At 44.3% G+C, this 20,438-nt stretch overlaps 1 protein-coding gene across 1 annotated transcript in view; it reads right to left on the bottom strand.

The window, feature by feature from the left end:
• Nucleotides 1–19,679, bottom strand: part of DNAH11 (dynein axonemal heavy chain 11) — a 376,413-nt gene extending 356,734 nt beyond the window's left edge. Inside the window, exons 1-3 of the mRNA XM_040352802.1 lie at nt 19,482–19,679; nt 9,321–9,579; nt 4,177–4,320 (exon numbers count right to left, since the gene is read on the bottom strand). Of these exons, the coding sequence (XP_040208736.1) occupies nt 4,177–4,320; nt 9,321–9,551 (375 nt within the window). The 5' untranslated portion in view covers nt 9,552–9,579; nt 19,482–19,679. The remainder of the gene's footprint in view (nt 1–4,176; nt 4,321–9,320; nt 9,580–19,481) is intronic.
• Between the last annotated feature and the right edge of the window lie 759 nt (nt 19,680–20,438).

Consider the following 20,438-nt stretch of genomic DNA (forward strand, 5'->3'; position numbering starts at 1 on the left):
AGGAAACGGAATGAAAAAAAGAACCGTGTTCTCTAAAAATTAACAATAGATATAAACCATTGAAGATATAGACGCTTGCAAATTTCAAAATAGGTATACAGCTTGAATCACATAAAACCAACAGAAAATGTCTCTAAATAATTCACATCATTCTAATTTAGTTACCGAGCATTGGCAATATAGTAGGGCTGGGGAAAAAATCGATTTGAATCGAGTTGGGAGGTCAAATCGATTCAGATTTTGACCAAATCGATTTTTTTTCCATAGGACGAGCGCTCCGCGGACTAGGCCAAAGCTGCGGCCTCGCCTAAAAAATCCTGCACACAGCTCGCCGCGATCCTGGGAAAAGGCCACGAGGCGGCGAGCTGCGGGTAGGATTTTTTAGGCGAGGCCGCGGCTTCGGCCTAGTCCACGGCCTTTTCACAGGATCGCGGCGGACTACGCCGAAGCCGTGGCCTCGCCTAAAAACTCCTGCCCGCAGCTCCTTAGGACCGGCGCAGTGCCCATCAGAGAAAAAAAAAGGCCGATTCGAATCGTGAATCAAGTTGTTTTTTTAGATCGCAGTTTTTTTGGGGGGCCAAAATCGCCCAGCTCTACAATATAGCTTCACCATACAGGGAGCTATTGACAATAACATAGAAAACAGGCAGTCTGCCACTGGGCCTCACCACCCTACATTTGGATGGCAATTGCTTTGGTTAGAGAGTCACTACCAGTGGGTCAGTCTAATACTGCCTGGGAGGTCTGAATGTAACACAATTTAAATTGTAGCACCACAGCACTAAGAGGTGCAGATACAATTTTATTTCAATAAAGGTCAGGGGGACAATCCAAAGAGTAGCCAACGTATTTGGCAGCCAAACCAGCGCATTGTATGTATAGTAGTACATCTCCATACAGTTGCATCTGAATCTCAGTGATTGTTTGGGCTGGCTCTCTAGGCGTCTGGATACCATGTTTAACATGCTTGAAGGTCTTTTTCCATAGAAATTTATTTTGCGAGGCAGGTTGCTAGGCGTTTCCTCAAACTTCTCTATTAGCTCAGTTTGGGATTGGCATGTAGAATGTGATAACGTGTAAATAACTAAGTTGTACACACATACTAGGGCCAATTTAGACTAGACAACCAAACATTAGATTTTATGTATGTGTATTTCCATAACCGTATCTGACTCTCTGCAATTCTATGGGCTAGGTCTCTGGGCATCATATTTAATATGAAGAAAAAAGGTTTAAAAAACATGACACACGAGGAATCCACACTGTTCAGCAGATGCGTTTCACACAAAGTGCTTAATCAATGATCAAATTTTTCTCTTTGTTGCATGGATTTTCCAGGTTGCGGACCTTGGCAGGCACCCAGTCTAGTTGCCACAGTAGTATCAACTCTACTTCCCTTTTCCATCATATGTAATATGCTTAAGGGCTCTTTCACACGTCCTTTCAGTTTTTGTGTCCGCTCCGTCGGCTCAGCGGGGATCCCCGCTGAGCTCTCGGCGGATAGGGCGGTCCCCGCACACTGTGCGGTGACCGCCCTGTCTCAGCTCCGCTCTGCCCTATGGGGAATCCCAGTTCCGTTCCGCCGGACGGAAGAAAAATAGTGTTTTCTTTCGTCCGAAAACCAGATGCCGACGGACGCGGACGCTAGCGGATGCTCCATCCGCTAACGGACGCGTTCTCATAGGAATTCATTACAAGTCCGTCAACGGACTTGTAATGAACGGACAGGCGGAGCGGACGTGTGAAAGAGCCCTTAAGCCCTTTTCAAGTAGGTTGCCAGGTGTTCCCTCAGCCTTTTCCAATCGCTCAGCTTAGGACTGGCTTTTAGAATGTGATAACACATATACATACTACGGCCAAATTGGACAGGAGCAAATGAACTTATGTTCTGCTCGAGAGTCGAACAAAGGACCCCAGTACTGCAAGGTATAAGTGCTAAGTAAGCCACTGTACCACCGAGATTGTATAGGTCTGCTTTCAAGCCCAAACTAGCAGTTAGATACATATATAGAAATATACCTTACTATTTAGGTGAAATACCTTAGAGGCCAGTACTGACCTCTAATCATTAAAGCCCACAGGTGTACGGGTAGTTTTATTGCTGCAACCTCCAGCTGGCGTATTTCACTGAAGCAAAAAGTAATGGTTAGGCCTCTTTCACACTGGGGCGTTTTTCGAGCGTTAGGCCCCTTGCACACTGGGGCGTTTTTCATGCGGTACAGCGCTAAAAATAGCGCTGCTATACCGCATGAAAAATCATGCCCTGTAGTGTTCAATGTGAAAGCCCGAAGGCTTTCACATTGAAGCGGTGCGCTAGCAGGAGCGCACCAAAAGTCCTGCTAGCCGCATCTTTACCGCGGTATAGGAGCGGCATGTTCACCGCTCCTTCCCATTGAAATCAATGGGAAAGCGCGGTAATACCGCCCGCAACATGGGCGGTATTAACCCTTTTCCGGCCGCTAGCGGGGGTTAAAACCTCACCGCTAGCGCCTGAATATTGCGGTAAATACAACGGTATAGCTATACCGTCACCGCGGCTGCACGCCTCAGTGTGAAACCAGCCTTATTCGAGCGAAGCCTCATCTGCAATCCCAATGTGCTGGTAAAGCACCGCTAAGACCCTAACGTTTTAGGGCGTTTTTGCAGTGCCTCAGTGTGAAAGGGTAAGGCGTTTTTACAGCGCTTTTAATTCATTTCAATGGAAAGGGGCGTTTTTGGAGCGTTTTTTTCAGCGCCCAAAAGCTGCTCCAAAGATGCTGCTTGCAGGATTTTTATCAACACCACGCCAGTGCAACGCCTCAGTGTGAAAGGGCAAGGCGTTTTTACAGCGTTTTCAATTCATTTCAATGGAGAGGGGCGTTTTTGGAGCCTTTTTTTTCAGTGCCCAAAAGCTGCTCCAAAGATGCTGCTTGCAGGACTTAGTGTGAAAGGGTCCATTGAGATGCATGGGGAGCGTTTTATGAGCGTTTTAATAGCGCTATTTTTAACGCTAAAACGCTGTAAAAACGCTTCAATGTGAAAGGGGTCTAAATGAAACATTTTACAGTTGTCACTAGAACAACAGGTGGAGGTAAATCTTTCAATAGTGAGACCTGTTTTGGTTGTCTACAAGAGGATTTCCCACACAGACAGCAAAAAAATTAAATGATGGGAATTTTAACCGTTTCATACTCTATCCAAAAAAAAGGGTTTGGCTATACATATGATCAAGGCTTACTGCTGAAATGCGTTAGCCATTTTGCTTTTATTTGTAGTCATGTATCAATAAAGAATTCAGAAGACATTTTAGAGTTCCTGGCTCTCTCATTCATTGTGTATTCTTCACATTCACAACTCTAGGAACACCTTTGTATACAAGGGGCTAGATTCAGGTAGAAGTTACGGCGGCGTATCTCCAGATACGCCGCCGTAATTTCAAATCTGCGCCGTTGTATCTTTACACCGATTCTCAAAGGCAGATACGTTCAAAAAATAGGCTTCCTCCGCCGACGTAACTTGAATACGGCGGCGTATAATTGTGTGCAATTTTACGCTGGCCGCTAGGGGCGCTTCCGTTGTTTTTGGCGTAGAATATGCAAATGACCTAGATACGCCGATTCACAAACGTACGTACGCCCGGCGCAATTTGTTTACGTTAGGATTTTTCGGTGCAAGGTTACTCCTGCTATTAGGAGGCGCAGCCAATGTTAAGTATGGATGTCGTTCCCGCTTCGAAATTTGAATTTTTTACGTCGTTTGCGTAAGTCGTTCGCGAATAGGGCTGGACGTAATTTACGTTCACGTCTAAAGCATTGACGATTTGCGGTGGAATTTCGAGCATGCGCACTGGGATTCTTTCACGAACCGTTGCGCCGTTCGTAAAAAACGTAAAATACGCGGGGTCACCATTAATTTAAATAAAACACGCCCCCCCTCATCATCATTTGAATTAGGCGCGCTTACGCCAGCCCCATTTACGCTACGCCGCCGTAAGTTAGGAGGCAAGTGCTTTGTGAATACAGCACTTGCCTCTCTAACTTACGGCGGCGCAGCGTAAATACGATACACTGCGCCGCCGTAATAATGGGCGCAGCTACCTGAATCTAGCCCAAGGTTACTTGTAGAATGCCCGGTTTTATTAACCAATGCCTTGCCATTAACAAAAAACAAGCCTTGAAAACCTACTCCATATCATACCTCTTCCAGAAGTGTTGATGTCTGGATGAAAGATACACCCGGTAACTCCCCACGTACGAGGACGTCTGCATAGTTCTCTGTTCCAATAGTTGTTGGAATCTTCTTCATGATATAAAATGTCTTGCCTCTTTGATTTAGAATAAGCTGTAATATTGAGAAAATAAGTTGAAATAAAGTTGGTAGTATAGTCACAATATCTCTGCAGGATGTGAGAGAAGTCATTAAACGGCTTTCCATTTCTTACGGCAGTCCTAGGAATAAAGATTTTCCTTGATCCTTTATCTTGCCTGTAAGCTTGAAAAACATTGGAAAAGTTGTTCCTGCGTTGTCCCTCCCTCACAATTACCAGGACGCTTAACAAATCTTCTTTTTATCTTTTATCTTCTCCTCTATCATTTCCCACTTTTCTACCAGCGCTCCAGTCTACCCTTCAATTCAGTATTCTAACAACTGGCTACTAGATACCAAAGGTCAAAACTGCAATCTGTGGAACTACCCGAATATAATACCTAAACAATTAGTATAAAACACAAAATCAATAAATAAAAGTATTTAAAGGGGTGGTAAAGGTACAATTTTTTCCCCCTAAATAGCTTCCTTTACCTTAGTGCAGTCCTCCTTCTCTTACCTCATCCTTCGATTTTGCTTTTAAATGTCCGTATTTCTTCTGAGAAATCCTCACTTCCTGTTCTTCTGTCTGTAACTACACACAGTAATGCAAGGCTTTCTCCCTGGTGTGGAGTGTCCTGCTCGCCCCCTCCCTTGGACTACAGGAGAGTCAGGATGCCCATTAACACATAGCTCCTTTCTCTATCTGCAACGTAGAGAGAGCATCCTGACTCTCCTGTAGTCCAAGGGAGGGGGCGAGCACGACACTCCACACCAGGGAGAAAGCCTTGCATTACTGTGTGGAGTTAGACAGAAGAACAGGAAGTGAGGATTTTTTCAGAAGAAAATGGACATTTAAAAGCAAAATCGAAGGATGAGGTAAGTGAAGGAGGACTGCACTAAGGTAAAGGAAGCTATTTAGGGAAAAAAATTGTACCTTTACAACCCCTTTAAAGCGGAGGTTCACCCATAGAGAACACATTTTCCCCTTAGATGGATGCTCGTTTTGTCTAGGGGAATCGGCTAGTTGTTTTAAAATATGATCCGTACTTACCGTTTACGAGATGCATCTGCCCAGGCCAATGCAGACTAGGCCCACTGCCAGGCACCATAACCTCCCTAGCCACGCAGTAGCCAGCACAGCCATTTAAATCCGTCTCTGATTATATTCAAAAAATCTCTCTTATCATCATTGCCATCTATGCTTTTTTAACTCCGAATTCATTTACTCATGCAGTATTTATCCTAAAAGTATGAACTGGGGGAGTATTGGGGACTTTCTAGGTGCAGAGTAAGTTGCAATAATATAAAATATAATATTTAAAAGATTATTTATTTTTTATTTTGAAGAACAAAATAATTTTTTTTTTTTATCTAACAATTGGCAAGCACAGTGTAACACAATGTTATCAAGACAGCACTGTAGGATGGACCTCCATACATGTTTCGCCCACGTGTCTGGCTTCTTCAGGGGATGCTGTCCAGTTTTGAAGTAGAAGCCTTCTATGTCTCCTGAAATAGATCCAAACACCGATGGGCCCTGAGGAAATGGCACTGATGGGCACCGATACGTGGCACTGATCAGGAGGCATTGATGAGGCTGCATGATAGGTGGCATGGAGGGGTGGCACTTATTGGCAGCACTGCTAGGTGGCACTGGTGGGCACGGATTTGCAGCACTGGAGGACAATGATATATGGCACTGGTGGACACGGATTTGCAGCACTAGCTGGCACTTAGGGGATCATCTGTAAATGTATATTATGTGATAGACCACATAATTGTGAAGTAAAAGGGAAATTATAAATGGTTTTCAATCTTTTTTTTTTTTTAATATATATATATATATATATATATATATATATATATATATATATATATATATATATATATATATATATATATATGTGAAAAGTGTGGCGTGCATTTGTATTCAGCCCCCCTGAGTCAATGCTTTGTAGAACCACATTTCGCTGCAATTACAGCCACAAGTCTTTTTGGGTATGTCTCTACCAGCTTTGCACATCTAGAGAGCGAAATGTTTGCCAATTCTTCTTTGCAAAATAGCTCAAGCTCTGTCAGATTGGATGGAGAGCGTCTGTGAACAGCAATTTTCAAGGCTTGCCCCAGATTCTCAATTGGATTTAGGTCTGGAGTTTGACTAGGCCATTCTAACACATGATTATGCTTTAATCTAAACCACTCTATTGTAGCTCTGGCTGTACGTTTAGGGTCATTGTCCTGCTGGAAGGTGAACCTCTGCCCCAGTCTCAAGTCTTTTGTAGACTCTAACAGGTGTTCATCTAAGATTGCCCTGTATTTGGCTCCATCCATCTTCCCATCAACTCTGACCAGCTAACCTGCCCCTGCTGAAGAAAAGCATCCCCATAACATGATGCTGCAACAACCATGTTTCACGGTGGGGATGGTGTGTTCAGGGTGATGTGCAGTGTTAGTTTTCTGGCACACATAGTTTTTAGGCCAAAAAGTTAAATTTTGGTCTCATCTGGCCAGAGCACCTTCTTCCACATGTTTGTTGTGTACCCCACATGGCTTCTCGCAAACTGCAAACAAGATTTCTTTTGGCTTTCTTTAAACAATGGCTTTGTTTTTGCCACTCTTCCATAAAGGTCAGATTTGTGGAGTGCACAACTAATAGTTGTCCTGTGGACAGATTCTCCCACCTGAGCTGTGGATCTCTGCAGCTCCTCCAGAGTTATCATGGGCCTCTTGGCTGCTTCTCTGAATAATGCTCTCCTTGCCCAGTCTATCAGTTTAGGTGGATGGCCATGTCTTTGTAGGTTTGCAGTTGTGCCATACTCTTTCCATTTTCGGATGATGGATTGAACAGTGCTCTGTGAGATGCTCAAAGCTTGGGATAGTTTTTTATAACCTAACCCTGCTTTAAACATCTCCACAACTTTATCCCTGACCCGTCTAGTGTGTTTCTTTGCCTTCATGATGCCGTGTGTTCACTAAGACACTAACAAACCTCAGAGGGCTTCACAGAACAGCTGTATTTATACTGAGATTAATATGCATATACATTTTATTGAATGTTTTTAAAAAACAGTACAACAAACACAAAAGAGAAATGCCACATACATTGTACAGTCATGTAAATGGAGTATCCTGAGATTAAATTACACACAGGTGGACTCCATTTACTAATCAGGTGACTTATGAAGGAAATTGATTCCACTAGATTTTAGTTAGGGGTATCAGATTAAAGGGGGCTGAATACAAATGCACGCCACACTTTTTAGATATTTATTTGTAAGTAATCTTGAAAACCATTTATCATTTTCTTTCCACTTCACAATTATGTGCCACTTTGTGTTGGTCCATCACATAAAATCCCAATAAAAATACATTTATGGTTTTTGGTTGTAACATGACAAAGTGTGGAAAATTTCAAGGGGTATAAATAGTTTTTCAAGGCACTGTAACTATGGGGATTTGAAAGCCACACTCTTCTTCTCCTACTTTTCTAAAGGCTTCTGGGACAGATGAGAACTATTCTGATTGGTCATGTGCTGGCAGGTGACCACTTTGAACAATTGGAATTGCTCTAATCTGTCCCAGAAGCTCTAAAAAAAAAAAAAAAAAAAGGATGGGGAAAAAGATTGGGGGCTTTCAAATCCCCAGACCGCTGCACTGGCTGCTTGGGCAGTGACAGCTAATCCCCCACAGATATAAATGCAGATGGGTGTAAGGCGAACTTACACTTTAATAACTTTTTTCCTTATGCCGCGTACACACGGTCGGTTCGTCTGATAAAAACGGTCTGATAGACTGTTTTCATCAGACGAACCGATCATGTGTGGGCCCCATCAGTTTTTTTCCCATCGGTGAAAAAACTTAGAACCTGTTTTAAAATTATCTGATGGTTAAAAAACCGATAGAAAAAAACGATCGTCTGTGGGGAAATCCATCGGTTTAAAATCAACGCATGCTCAGAATCAAGTCGACCAGGGCTTGACAAATTTGCTTGGAATCTAGGAGCCAGCTAAAAAAGTTAGGAGCCAGGTTTTTATTTTTTTTAACAACAAAATTGATGGCACAGTGGTGACAATTGATGGCACAGTGGCTGCATTTGATGGCATGGCACAGTGGCGACAATTGATGGCACAGTGGCTGCGTTTGATGGCATGGCACAGTGGCTGCGTTTGATAGCATGGCACAGTGGCTGCGTTTGATAGCATGGCACAGTGGCAAAGCCGCAGCCTCAATTAGCGGCACAACGCGATCGCGGGGATGTGCGGCGACGCTCACAGGATACCCCAGCTCTGCTGCCATGGGCACCAGGTCGATAATTCTAGGCGCAACGGCGACCTGGCACCCGGAATTTGTCGAATACTGAAGTTGACGCATGCTCGGAAGCATTGAACTTAATTTTTCTCAGCACGTCGTTGTGTTTTACGTCACCGCGTTCTGACACGATCGTTTTTTTAACTGATGGTGTGTAGGCAAGACTGATGAAAGTCAGCTTCATCGGATATCTGATGAAAAAATCCATCAGACCGTTTTAATTGGTTGAACCGATCGTGTGTACAGGGCATAACAGTTTTTTGTAACATTCTTTACAGCAAACTAAAGTGAAACTGTTGCCTTTGCCAGAATAAGAAGAGTATGTTCACCTAAAGTCCAACTCCAGTCAACATTTACATTTTTACTTCGATTTTTACTTATGGACAGAGCAGCTAAGAATTAGGAATTTTGTTGAATTTTTATTGTGGTCTGTGTTCATGTTTGTGAGATTGCTCTGTGTTACTGGGAAAAGATCTCCAACAGCAATACAAATACCTTTCTAGAAGTAGAGTGGAGAAGGGTTAGTGCTTCTATCAGGAAGATTAGTGCTTCTGTTAGGATTTTATTGTCTTGGCCCAGGATACATGTTCATGCTTTGGATTGGGAATCTGCAGACAAACAATTCTGGCTCTGACCTATCAAGCGTTTGAACTTATCAACCACGTCAACAAGACCAACTGTAGTTCTTATTCATTATTTAGAGTAAGTCGTAAAATGTGCAGTACCTCATGTGTCACCGTCAACCCTCCTTTAGGTGCTGCAGAAAAAATCAAAAAAATTTGATCTCCCCGATCGAAAAAGTCCCTCAGTATTTTTTCATTTTTTTCGTCCTCCACAAATTGTATCCAACGGTCCTCTATGAGCTTCATCATCCGTTGGAGCCATCCTCCGATATAGCCCACTCTCTCATCCTCCCAGAAAGGTGGCACAGGGGGTTCCTCTTCAATGATATCCATTCTTTACTCAGTAAAACTTAATGGTTACCTATGAAGAAAAAACAGTTACAGATAAGGCCTCATGTACACTTTTTTTTTTATTGCCAGCAGATTACTGTGGCTGGATTCACAGATGTTTGTGGATAGTTGCGTTCAGCCTGTACAAAAGTTGACAGCGGCAGAAGCAGGGATAGCCGATTACCGATGGATGCTGATCTTTTGTCCCTAACTGCAGGTAATCACTCCATGTGCGATTCCATCTGAACATCAACAGATAGCTGTGGCTCCAATCAGCCAGTCATTGCTTTGTACAGCTTGGGCAAATGCAACTTTCCACAACCACAGGATTCTTGCTGCAGCTGACAATAAAATACTGTATGCACAAGGTCTTAGGCCCCATGTACACAGGACGCTGCTAAACATACGAGGCAGTTGGACGCTTTTTTCAACTGCCGCTGAACTCATTCAATGTTATCCTATGTGACCATGTACACAGTCTCGTTTATTGCCGTTTTTAGGCAGTTGTGTTTAACAGCATTTCTTTGAAAGCAAAAGAAATGGGTTCAGACGCAGAAGATTTCCACATTTCAGGCACTAAACGCGGTAACCCGCGTTTAGCAGCGTTTCGTTTATAGGCGTTTTTTGTTTTTTAAATAAATAATAAAACCTTTTTTTTATTGAAATGCTTCTAAACGCAAACTCGGCAAAACGCAGCTAAACGCGGCAAAACAGACGTTTTAAAACATGGGTTACCATCTGTAAATTTAATCATTTAGGAGCAGTTGTACAAGCGTCCTGTGTACATGGGTTACTATCTGTAAGTTTAATAATTTAGGAGCAGTTGTACAAGGTCCCGTGTACATAGAGCCTTATGCCGCATACAGACGGTCATTTTTTGTGATGAAAAAAAAATAACGTTTGAAGTGATGAAAAAAAACAACATTTTTGAAACTTCATTTTCAAAAACGATGTAGCATACACACCATCATTTTGAAAAATGATGAACAAAGTGACGGCACTCTAAAGGGGAAGTTCTATTCGCCTTGAGGCTGCTTTTAGCTGGTTACTTGTTAGTAAAAGATGATTCGTGCTTTTTTGTCTGTTACAGCGTGATGAATGTGCTTACTCCATTATGAATGGTAGTTTTACCTCCCGTCTCAAAACTTGCTTCTGGGCATGTGCGGGTTTAAAAACGTCGTTTTGCACACACACTATCATTTTCATTGACACAAAAAATGACATTTTGAAAAACGACACAAAAAATTCGAGCATGTTCGAATTTTTTTTTTGTCGTTTTTCTGAAGACATAAAACGACATTTTCCCCACACACGATCATTTTAAATGACATTTTTAAAAATGTCATTTTATTTGATCACAAAAAATGACCGTCTGTACGCGGCATTAGATTTGGACTCAACCTGCTTGAGTACAGATTTTGAAAATATAGTAAATTACCTTAAAAACAATATATAATAATTATTTGTATATTACATACTTATGGTAATTAACCCCTTGCTACCCAGGCCAATTCTGACACTTCTCTCCTAAAAATATTTTTTTTTTTGCTAGAAATTACTCAGAACCCCCAAACATTATATATATTGTTTTAGCAGACACCCTAGGGCAGGGATATGCAATTAGCGGACCTCCAGCTGTTGCAAAACTACAAGTCCCATCATGCTTTGCCTCTGGGTGTCATGCTTGTGGCTGTCAGAGTCTTGCTATGCCTCATGGGACTTGAAGTTCTGCAACAGCTGGAGGTCCGCTAATTGCATACCCCTGCGCTAGGGAATAAAATGGTGGTCTTTTATATGTCACATGGAATTTGCACAGCAATTTTTTTAAACACATCTTTTTTTGAAAAAAAAACTGTTTCATTAATAAAAAAATAAAAAACACTAATGTTAGCCCGATTTTTTGGTACAATGTGAAGGATTGTGTCAAGCCGAGTAAGTAGATACCTAACATGTCACACTTTAAAATTGCACACACTTGTGGAATGGCGCCAAACCAGTACTTATAAATCTCCATATATGACGCTTTAAATTTTTTTTTACAGGTTACATGTTTAGAATTACAGAGGAGGTCTAGTGCTAGAATTCTTGCTCTCGGTCCAACAATCCTGGTGTATGTAACCTGTGTGTGTGTGTGTGTGTGTGTATCTGGCTCTGATAATAGCCAGTGCCTCACCAGCCACTTACCTGACTGCACGTCCCTGCTACCCACCCTGCACAGTTTGGGGCTTAGTACAAAATAAAATGTCAGGAACTGGGCCTAAACATGCTAAACATGCTAAACATGCTATGATGTTTTGGTGTTTTTTGCTCAGTGGCAGTGCTTCCCAGCAAGTTCAGTCCACTCCAGAAGTGTTGTTTAAGGGCTTGCTGGCCCACTTTTATTAATAAAACAGAAAAAGTTCACACAGAAAATCAGTTTCCCAGGGAAGGGTTTCCATCATCAACATGAACATAAATGATGTTCGGCCTCCTGGCTCTCTCTAGCAGCACCGCTGCTTAGGCCTTCTGTCTTGGTCCTCCATACCCTCTAACACAGCACCTCAGTGCTCTCTTGTACAAACTCTTTTCTAGCTCCTTGCTGCTCTGTTGCTGACTGAACCTGCACTGTATAGACATACACATCCAGGCTGCCCTCTGTGCAGCCTCTCTGCCTCCTGGGGAAGAATTGGGGTCCTCCTGACCCCTACGAAGAGACCTCCCGTCTCTCGGGTGAAGTCCTGACTGGTTTCAAGTCCTAGATTATAAAGGTTGTAAACACCTGCACACTTAGCCTGCTAGTTTCTGGCAAGAGCCAGACACAGGATCAGAAATGCCTTCATTACTAAATCACTTAGAAGTCTCTGAGCTCTAACCTGCCCGACCACGCCTTTCAGGCTCAATTCCCCCAAGATGACTTGGCCCTAGCTGACAATCCCCTCATGGCTGCAGTTAAATGCCCAGACCCCAAAAAACTGATCACTCAATTTCACGCTATGATCACACTCCCGAGTGCAACGGTATCTGCCTATGCCCTAAAGTCCAGGTGGGAGGGGGAGGTGGGCCCACTAGAAGACGACGAATGGAGCGACGCTCTAGACGCTTGTAAACTTGTATCCCGGAAGTTGTCAGATCGCCTTACGCAAACCTTTATCGTGAATAAAGCATACCTTACACCTCTAAGGATCTCCAGGTACAAGAGGGACTCCCCTGCTGAGTGCCCGATGTGTACTAGGGATACGGGCACCTTCTTCCACTTAATTTGGCAGTGCACCACGGTCCAGGCCTACTGGGAACAGGTGGTAAAATTCCTTCATGACAAAATGGGGTCCCCTATCACTCTGCAGCCCAAACCATGCCTACTGGGAATTTTCCCGGATGTCGGCATAAATAAATCCCTTACAGTGTTCCTACATGAAACGCTATTTATAGCCCGAAAGGTCATAGCACGGGTGTGGATAAGGCCGGAACCCCCAGAACTGTCCCACTGGCTGGCAGAGGTCAACAGTGTACTGCCGTACAAGAAACTGGTCTACTCACATAGGGGCTGCCCGGCCAAGTATGAAAAAATCTGGGGGAAGTGGTTAAACTCCTCTGCAACTTGCACTCAGGAGAGATAGGAGGGGAGAGGGAGACTGGGAGGTGCGCAGGTGGTCTGACAGTCAACTCTGCTGCAACGTATTTACATTCCGGGGCAACTGGGTTTAAAATGTTGTTGAGTTCCATATCGCCTATGTTCAGAATACCTAACGCTGACACTCCTGTACCTGTATTCTACCTGTAACCACCGGACATGTGCTGTACCCGTATGCTATCTGTATGCCCTGTACATTGTTATTTTGCTCAAATAAAAGCTCTTTGATTCAAAAAAAGAAGTCTCTGAGCTCCAAATCCTGATTCAAAAATTACGAAATACAGAGAAAGATGAAAAACCACCTTTTTCAGGTCAGAACCGATATTCTAGAGCAGGGTCTTCAAACTATGGCCCTCCAGTTGTTCAGGAACTACAATTCCCATCATGCCTAGTCATGTCTGTGAATGTCAGATTTTTTACAATGCCTCATGGGAAGTGTAGTTCCACCACAGCTGGAGGGCCGTAGTTTGAAGATCCCTGCGAGCCCCTCAAACTGTATTTTTGGGAACCCTGTGCTTTCTCCTACATTTTCACAGTGGCAGTGCCTCGCTTTGTCACAATGCAAACACCTGCTACAGTATAAAATCAAAATGCAAGACTTTTGTTAGATGTCACAACCAGTGTCTCCAACCTTACATAAAGACATCCTAGTCCATAAAGCTCATCAGACGCGTTACAATCTCGCGTTACAATCTCTTTTAGATCTACCAACAATGTACTGTGCTAAAGCCTGTCCGCTTGGATACAATCTGATTAGATAGCATTGGTAGGTCTTCATATTACAAATGGTAAATCTAAGGTGATTGTAACATGCACGCTAACCCATAGAAATCTAGAACCTGACGTCATGAAATAAGCTGCAATATAAGGGCGATGAATCATAATAAATGTGTTGGTACAACATTGCAAAGTAAACTACCAATATTTTTATATACATTCCTGCAATCAATTTAACAGGTCATCAAAGTTCTACCTCAGTTGTACAGGAGCGTTATCAATCCAAACTACAGGTGCTCATACACAGGCCTACTACCCCAAATCAAATTAATCACATTCTAATCACCGACTCTCTGCCCATCGCCGCCGCCGCCTGCCTCACAGTCTGTCAAGTCTTATGCCGCGTACACACGATCGGTCAATCCGATGAGAACGGTCTGATGGACCGTTTTCATCAGACCAAACCGATCGTGTGTGGGCCCCATCGGTTATTTATCCATCGGGTAAAAAATGTGAAACTTGTTTTAAAATTAACCGATGGATTCCTAACCGATAGAAAAAAAAACAATCGTTTGTAGGCACGTCCATTGGTTAAAAATCCACGCATGCTCAGAATCAAGTCGACGCATGCTTGGAAGCATTGAACTTCGTTTTTTTCAGCATGTCGTTGTGTCTTACGTCACCGCGTTCGCACACGATCGTTTTTTTAACTGATGGTGTGTAGGCACGACTGACCATCAGTCAGCTTCATCGGTTAACTGATGGAAAAATCCATCAGACCGTTCTCATCGGATTGACCGATCGTGTGTAGAGGGCATTACTCTTCGGGCCCCCGGCTACTACTGGCTGGGGAACGGAGGAAGATTACTCCGCCAAGGAGGGCAAGGAGATAAGCAGGCAGGCAATTGAGCCAAGGCAGAAGAACATGCAAGCGGAGCTGGATGGGAATGCCCCCGAAACTAAAGAACCAGCACCAACCAGTACATGATCATCAGAAAGGGGCACAGATAATGGAAAAAAATACACAGCCCTAAGCGAGTAAGAGCGGGGGGGTGTAATTCAGATTTTTTTTTATTTTTTTATTGTCCACTGACTGTCTTTGAAATTGCCCCAGCCCCTGTTCAAATCCAATCCAGGAACAAAACCAGGGACAGACTTGATCCGGGGACAGTGTCCTCAATCCGGGGACCGCCCCTGGAAACCGGAGATGTCTGGTCACCCTAGTTTAGGAGATATTTACAATAAAGACGTGTGCGCAGACGCACTTTAGAAATGGCGAACGTGGCGTTTTCCAAAGGAGGTCATGGCGTGCCATGTCATGACTGGCGTCTCCCGCGCGCACGCACAGGAGTGACGCTGTGATTGACCTGGAGCCGCGATACCCGGAAGTAACTCTGGGACGTCATGTCGCCGGCCGATGCTGCGTCTGGCACCGCAGCGGGGGCTTCGATACCAGGTGAGCATAACATCCGCTGCCAGAAATGTCTGATGTTTATACACCAGTAGAGTGGGCAAGTACCCTTACTGTTCTGTGACAACCCAATTACTAATAACAGAAAACAGAACAAATTGAGAGGATGAATCTCAGTAACGGTAATACAGACAGCAATAAATACCTGACAGGGGTTCCAATGCCTCTCCACTCTATCCAAAACTAAAAAATAAGTTTTGCCTTTAGTTAAATTTTAACATTAAGGATCAGTTCACATGTATGTGAATCGGATACATTTTGAACCGCATCTGGTTCTCATAACATGTGAACCAGACCGGCTTTTAATGGAGCCAGTTCACATATATGCAGGCTGGTTACAGTGCAAATTAAGAAAGGATCCTGTGTGTTTTTTAGTCTGAGTTAGGTGCAATATATGCACCTCAACTGCTGAAAGGAAACCACAGCAAACTCTGCACAGAAACTTTCCCACTGCACTCCTGTGACCCATATTCAGACGACACTGACACCCACACATTGGTGTCAATCAGCCGGTCCAAGCTCTGGAGAGATCCCGACTTTATTGTCCCCTTGAGAGCCTGAGCCAGCAGCTCCCACTCCCACCACAGCCCAGCACTCCAGTTAGTCGAGGGGCAGAGCAGAGAGCTGGAGACTGACAGCCACTGGGTCTCTGCTCACCGAAGAGCTTGAACTGAGCGATCAGCAGTCTTTGATCTCTCAGTTCTCAGTGTAAAGGGAGCGGGGGATAGATGCAGAATCAGAAAAATGCTGCATCCACCTAGGTAAGTTAGGCTTCATGTACGCTGCCCCTGAACTATCATCTATGTTATCTTATCAGTACGTGTAAACAGGGTCGTTTATATGCTTCTAAACGCAAACGCTGCAAAACAAATGTTTTTAAGCGTTGGTAACTATCTGTCAAGTTAAATCATTCAGGAAAGGTTCCAAAACGTCCCGTGTACATTAAGCCTAAATGTTTTTGCTTTTTTTTTTCCCATCTCAAACTTCTCTTTTAAAGCGGAACTTTACTCACCTTCAGTCCAGAAAAGCAGTGTCTCAGAGCTCCCCAAAGAGGTCAGCGGTCGGCTTTCGGGTCTTGATCACTGCCTGCTTTCATTGGCTGGGCTGAGATTGCGTCAATCCCGAGTTCAGTCAGCTTTGACATTGCCAAATTTGTACAATGAGCTGCACGCGCGCATCGTGTGGACAGGTAGGTATAAGTAACTTTCATGCAAAAAAAAAAGACAAAGCATGTCTTTTCTGTATCAAAAATACCACGTTTGCCCATTTTCTTTTTTTTCTCCCCTAAGCCCTCATTCACATTGACTGCAGCTTTGAAATCGCGTGCCCTCATCTGAAATCGCACAATTTCAAAGCCACACGTCAAAGTCTAGAGGGTTTAAGATTCCTTCTTAAAAGGAAACAAACAAAAATGCTAATTATATTAACAGATAGAGGAATTAAAAACTAAATTTAGAACCCCATAAGGAATCTACAGAATTTAGTAGACTTGCTAACCAATAAGGATGAGCTCCAGCGTGTTCGCATAGTACACGTGCAGAGCCCGCCAGGAAGTCTGCACGGCGCTGTGCTAATCACAGCCAGGGAGACATTTCCCGATGCTCGGCTGCAGAGATCAGGAAATGTCTCCCTGGCTGTGATTAGCGCAGCGCCGTGCAGACTTCCTGGCGGGCTCTGCACGTGTACTATGCGAACGCGCTGGAGCTCATCCTTAAAGTGGAGGTTCACCCAAAAACCTTTTTTTTTTAACATTAGATTTAGGCTCGTTATGTCAAGGAGAATCGGGTGTTTTTTTTACAATCGAAGCAGTACCTACCGTTTTAGAGATGCATCTTCTCCGCCGCTTCCGGGTATGGGCCGCAGGACTGGGCGTTCCTACTTGATTGACAGGCTTCCGACGGTCGCATACATCGCGTCACGATTTTCTGAAAGTAGCCGAACGTCGGTGCGCAGGCGCCGTATAGAGCCGCACCGACGTTCGGCTTCTTTCGGCTACTCGTGACGTGGATGTATGCGACCGTCGGAAGCCTGTCAATCATGTAGGAACGCCCAGTCCCGAAGACCATACCCGGAAGCGGCGGAGAAGATCGCTCTCTAAAACGGTAAGTACAGCTTCGATTTTAAAAAAAACTACCCGATTCCCCTTGACAAAATGAGCATCAATCTAATGTTAAAAAATGTTTTTCGGGTGAACTCCCGCTTTAATAACCAACTAAAAAAAGACCTTATGGCCAAAGATTTAGAAGTGCAACAGAGAAAGATGAAGAAATACCAACGAGACACATCAGATTATAAGGCGGATCAAGTTTTTAAATGGCAAAGTAGGCTGGAAGAACCTGCACCTATTTCAACCTATTCTACGCCAGAGAAAGAAGTGAGGATTCAACAACCTAAAGCACCTACTTGTTATGGGAAAAATAGGGAAACTTATCCCAGGACACCGAGATCAAACCATGAACAATGTGGCAATGATAACAATTGGCACCAAACTCAGAGAAATAAATGGAAGACACCTTTTAAAAAACCTTATTCCAATGTGGGTGACAATGAAAGAGCATATAGGGATGTCAAAGGTCCACCACACTATTATGATCAAAATGGGCTTCATGCACAGATGTCTATTCAGGGCGCATCTGAAAAATCGCCAAAAGTAGTGCAGTGCAAAGTTAGCGTCGCACCAGTTTGAACAGTGCGATTGCCGGTGATCTGCCGAGCTAGTTCCGGCTAACGTGAAAGTTCCTGCGCAGGCGCAATCTGATCTGCCGATATGGTTCCGGCTAACAAGAAAGTTCCTTTAAGGACTGCGCAGGCGCAAACTTGCCGACGGAAATCTCCGAACCTCGGCCGGCATCCAGGGCGACGTAGATTTCGAGGAAAGTGGTCAGTCGGCTCTGCTCGCTCGGCCTCCTGGCTCTTTTTTTAACATCCTCCAATCCACGGGGATGTTAAAGAATGAACCTGGATGCCGGGCGAGGTTCGGAGATTTCCGTTGGCAAGTTTGCGCCTGCGCAGTCCTTGAAGGAACTTTCACGTTAGGGGAACCTTAAAGCGGGGGTTTACCCGTACATAACACTTTTACCCCTTAGATTCCTGCTCGTTTTCTCTAGGGGAATTGGCTAGATGTTTTAAAATATGAGCCGTACTTACCGTTTACGAGATGCATCTTCTCCGTCGCTTCCGGGTATGGGCTGCGGGACTGGGCGTTCCTATGTTGATTGACAGTCTTCCAAGAGGCTTCCGACGGTTGCATCCATCGCGTCACGATTTTCTGAAAGAAGCCAAACGTCGGTGCGCAGGCGCAGTATAGAGCCGCACCGACGTTCGGCTTCTTTCGGCTTATAGTGACGCGATGGATGCGACCGTCGGAAGCCTCTCGGAAGACTGTCAATCAAGAAGGAACGCCCGCTCCCGAAGACCCATACCCGGAAACGACGGAGAAGATGCATCTCGAAAACGGTAAGTACGGCTCATATTTTAAAACAACTAGCCGATTCCCCTAGACAAAACGAGCATCCATCTAAGGGGAAAAGATAAAAAAATAAATAAATGGGTGAACTCCCGCTTTAAAGAATGAGCCTGGATGCCGGGCGAGATTCAGAGATTTCTGTTGGCAAGTTTGCGCCTGCGCAGTCCTTGAAGGAACTTTCACGTTAGGGGAACCTTAAGGACAAGTCACCGGCAATAGGGTGCGATTTCTAACAAGTCGCTCCGGTGTGAACGTGGGGGCTTACCCTGACTTTGGAGGGCGGATCCAATTACTTGCACACTATCTCCAGATGATTACAAGCCCATTGATGACCAACAGTACAAAAAAAAAACTAGAATCTGTCAGTCATATAAATCATTCAGGTGTATTAGATACAATAACAACTGTAAACTCTATTAAAGTGTAAAACACAAATAAGACACACACACACACACATATGTATATATATATATATATATATATATATATATATATACATATCAATTGCAAATGCCTTCACGCCTATAAAGTAACAATGCAGTGATTTGTAGAGCTGCCTGTATTATGTTCTTCTTCCTCCTAGCAGTCATTATACAATGAATAAGTCATGCATATTGGTTGTCATTTAAACCTCCATGAAAGGTTTCCATCCAGGAAATCAATTCCCACCTGTCCTCCTATGTGCCTCCAATGTGCAGCTTTACCTCCTGCCTGGGGCTCGTCTTCCCTCTACTTGTCTGTGTACATGACTCCTGTTGCTTCCTCTGTAGGTTCCCTTATCAGTGTGTGTGTGATCCCTCCTCTGTTTACTGACAGCTCCCTATCTCACTCCCATGTAACGTCCCCAAATAGTGCGGCTTGGCTGTAGAGGAGGCGTGCGTCCCGTGTTATTGTGCTGCCAGGCACACCGAGCGGCGTCCCGTCTCCCTGGGATACCGGAGCCTCTGACTCACCCAGCGGTAAACAGACCACGCCCCCCCCGCTCTGGGATACATTCATTTGTATCAGCCCTAGGGCGATCAATCACAAGAGAAATGTTTATTCTCCTTCAGGAAGGTGTACAAGGCGTGCACCAGGAAACAATGGCTGGGGATTTACAATAAAAATACCTTTCCAGGGCAAAGTTAGTGGCAGCAGAGAGATCCAGAAATGGGCTTGTATTTTATCATCGCTGCATGCAATTGGTATAATACATCGTCAGAGTATTTCCATTGCAGACAAACTGGGATAAGGCCCCTTTCACACTTGTGCGACTTGGGACTGCAAAGTCCCATGACAAGTCGTACTCCATGATTTCCAATGAATATCATCAGAGGCGTTGCTAGGGGGGTGCGGTCCGCACCGGGTGACACCTGCTAGAGGGGTGACACCATCCCGTTTTTTTTTGTTTTTTTTTAGCTGACATGCCCAGCCTGCCCTGTGCAATCCCAGCCTGCCCTGTGCCACCACAGCCTGCCCTGTACCACCCCAAACTTTCCCATGCCACCCGACCTTGCCCTGTGCCACCCCAATCTGCCCTATGCCACCATAACTTGCCCTATACCACCCCAACCTGCCCAATGCCACCCTAACTTGCCCTGTACCACCCCAACCTTTCCCATGCCATCCCAACTTGCCCTATGCCAC

Source organism: Rana temporaria, chromosome 5, assembly GCF_905171775.1.
Source record: "Rana temporaria chromosome 5, aRanTem1.1, whole genome shotgun sequence".
In the NCBI taxonomy this organism is placed as follows: Eukaryota; Metazoa; Chordata; class Amphibia; order Anura; family Ranidae; genus Rana; species Rana temporaria.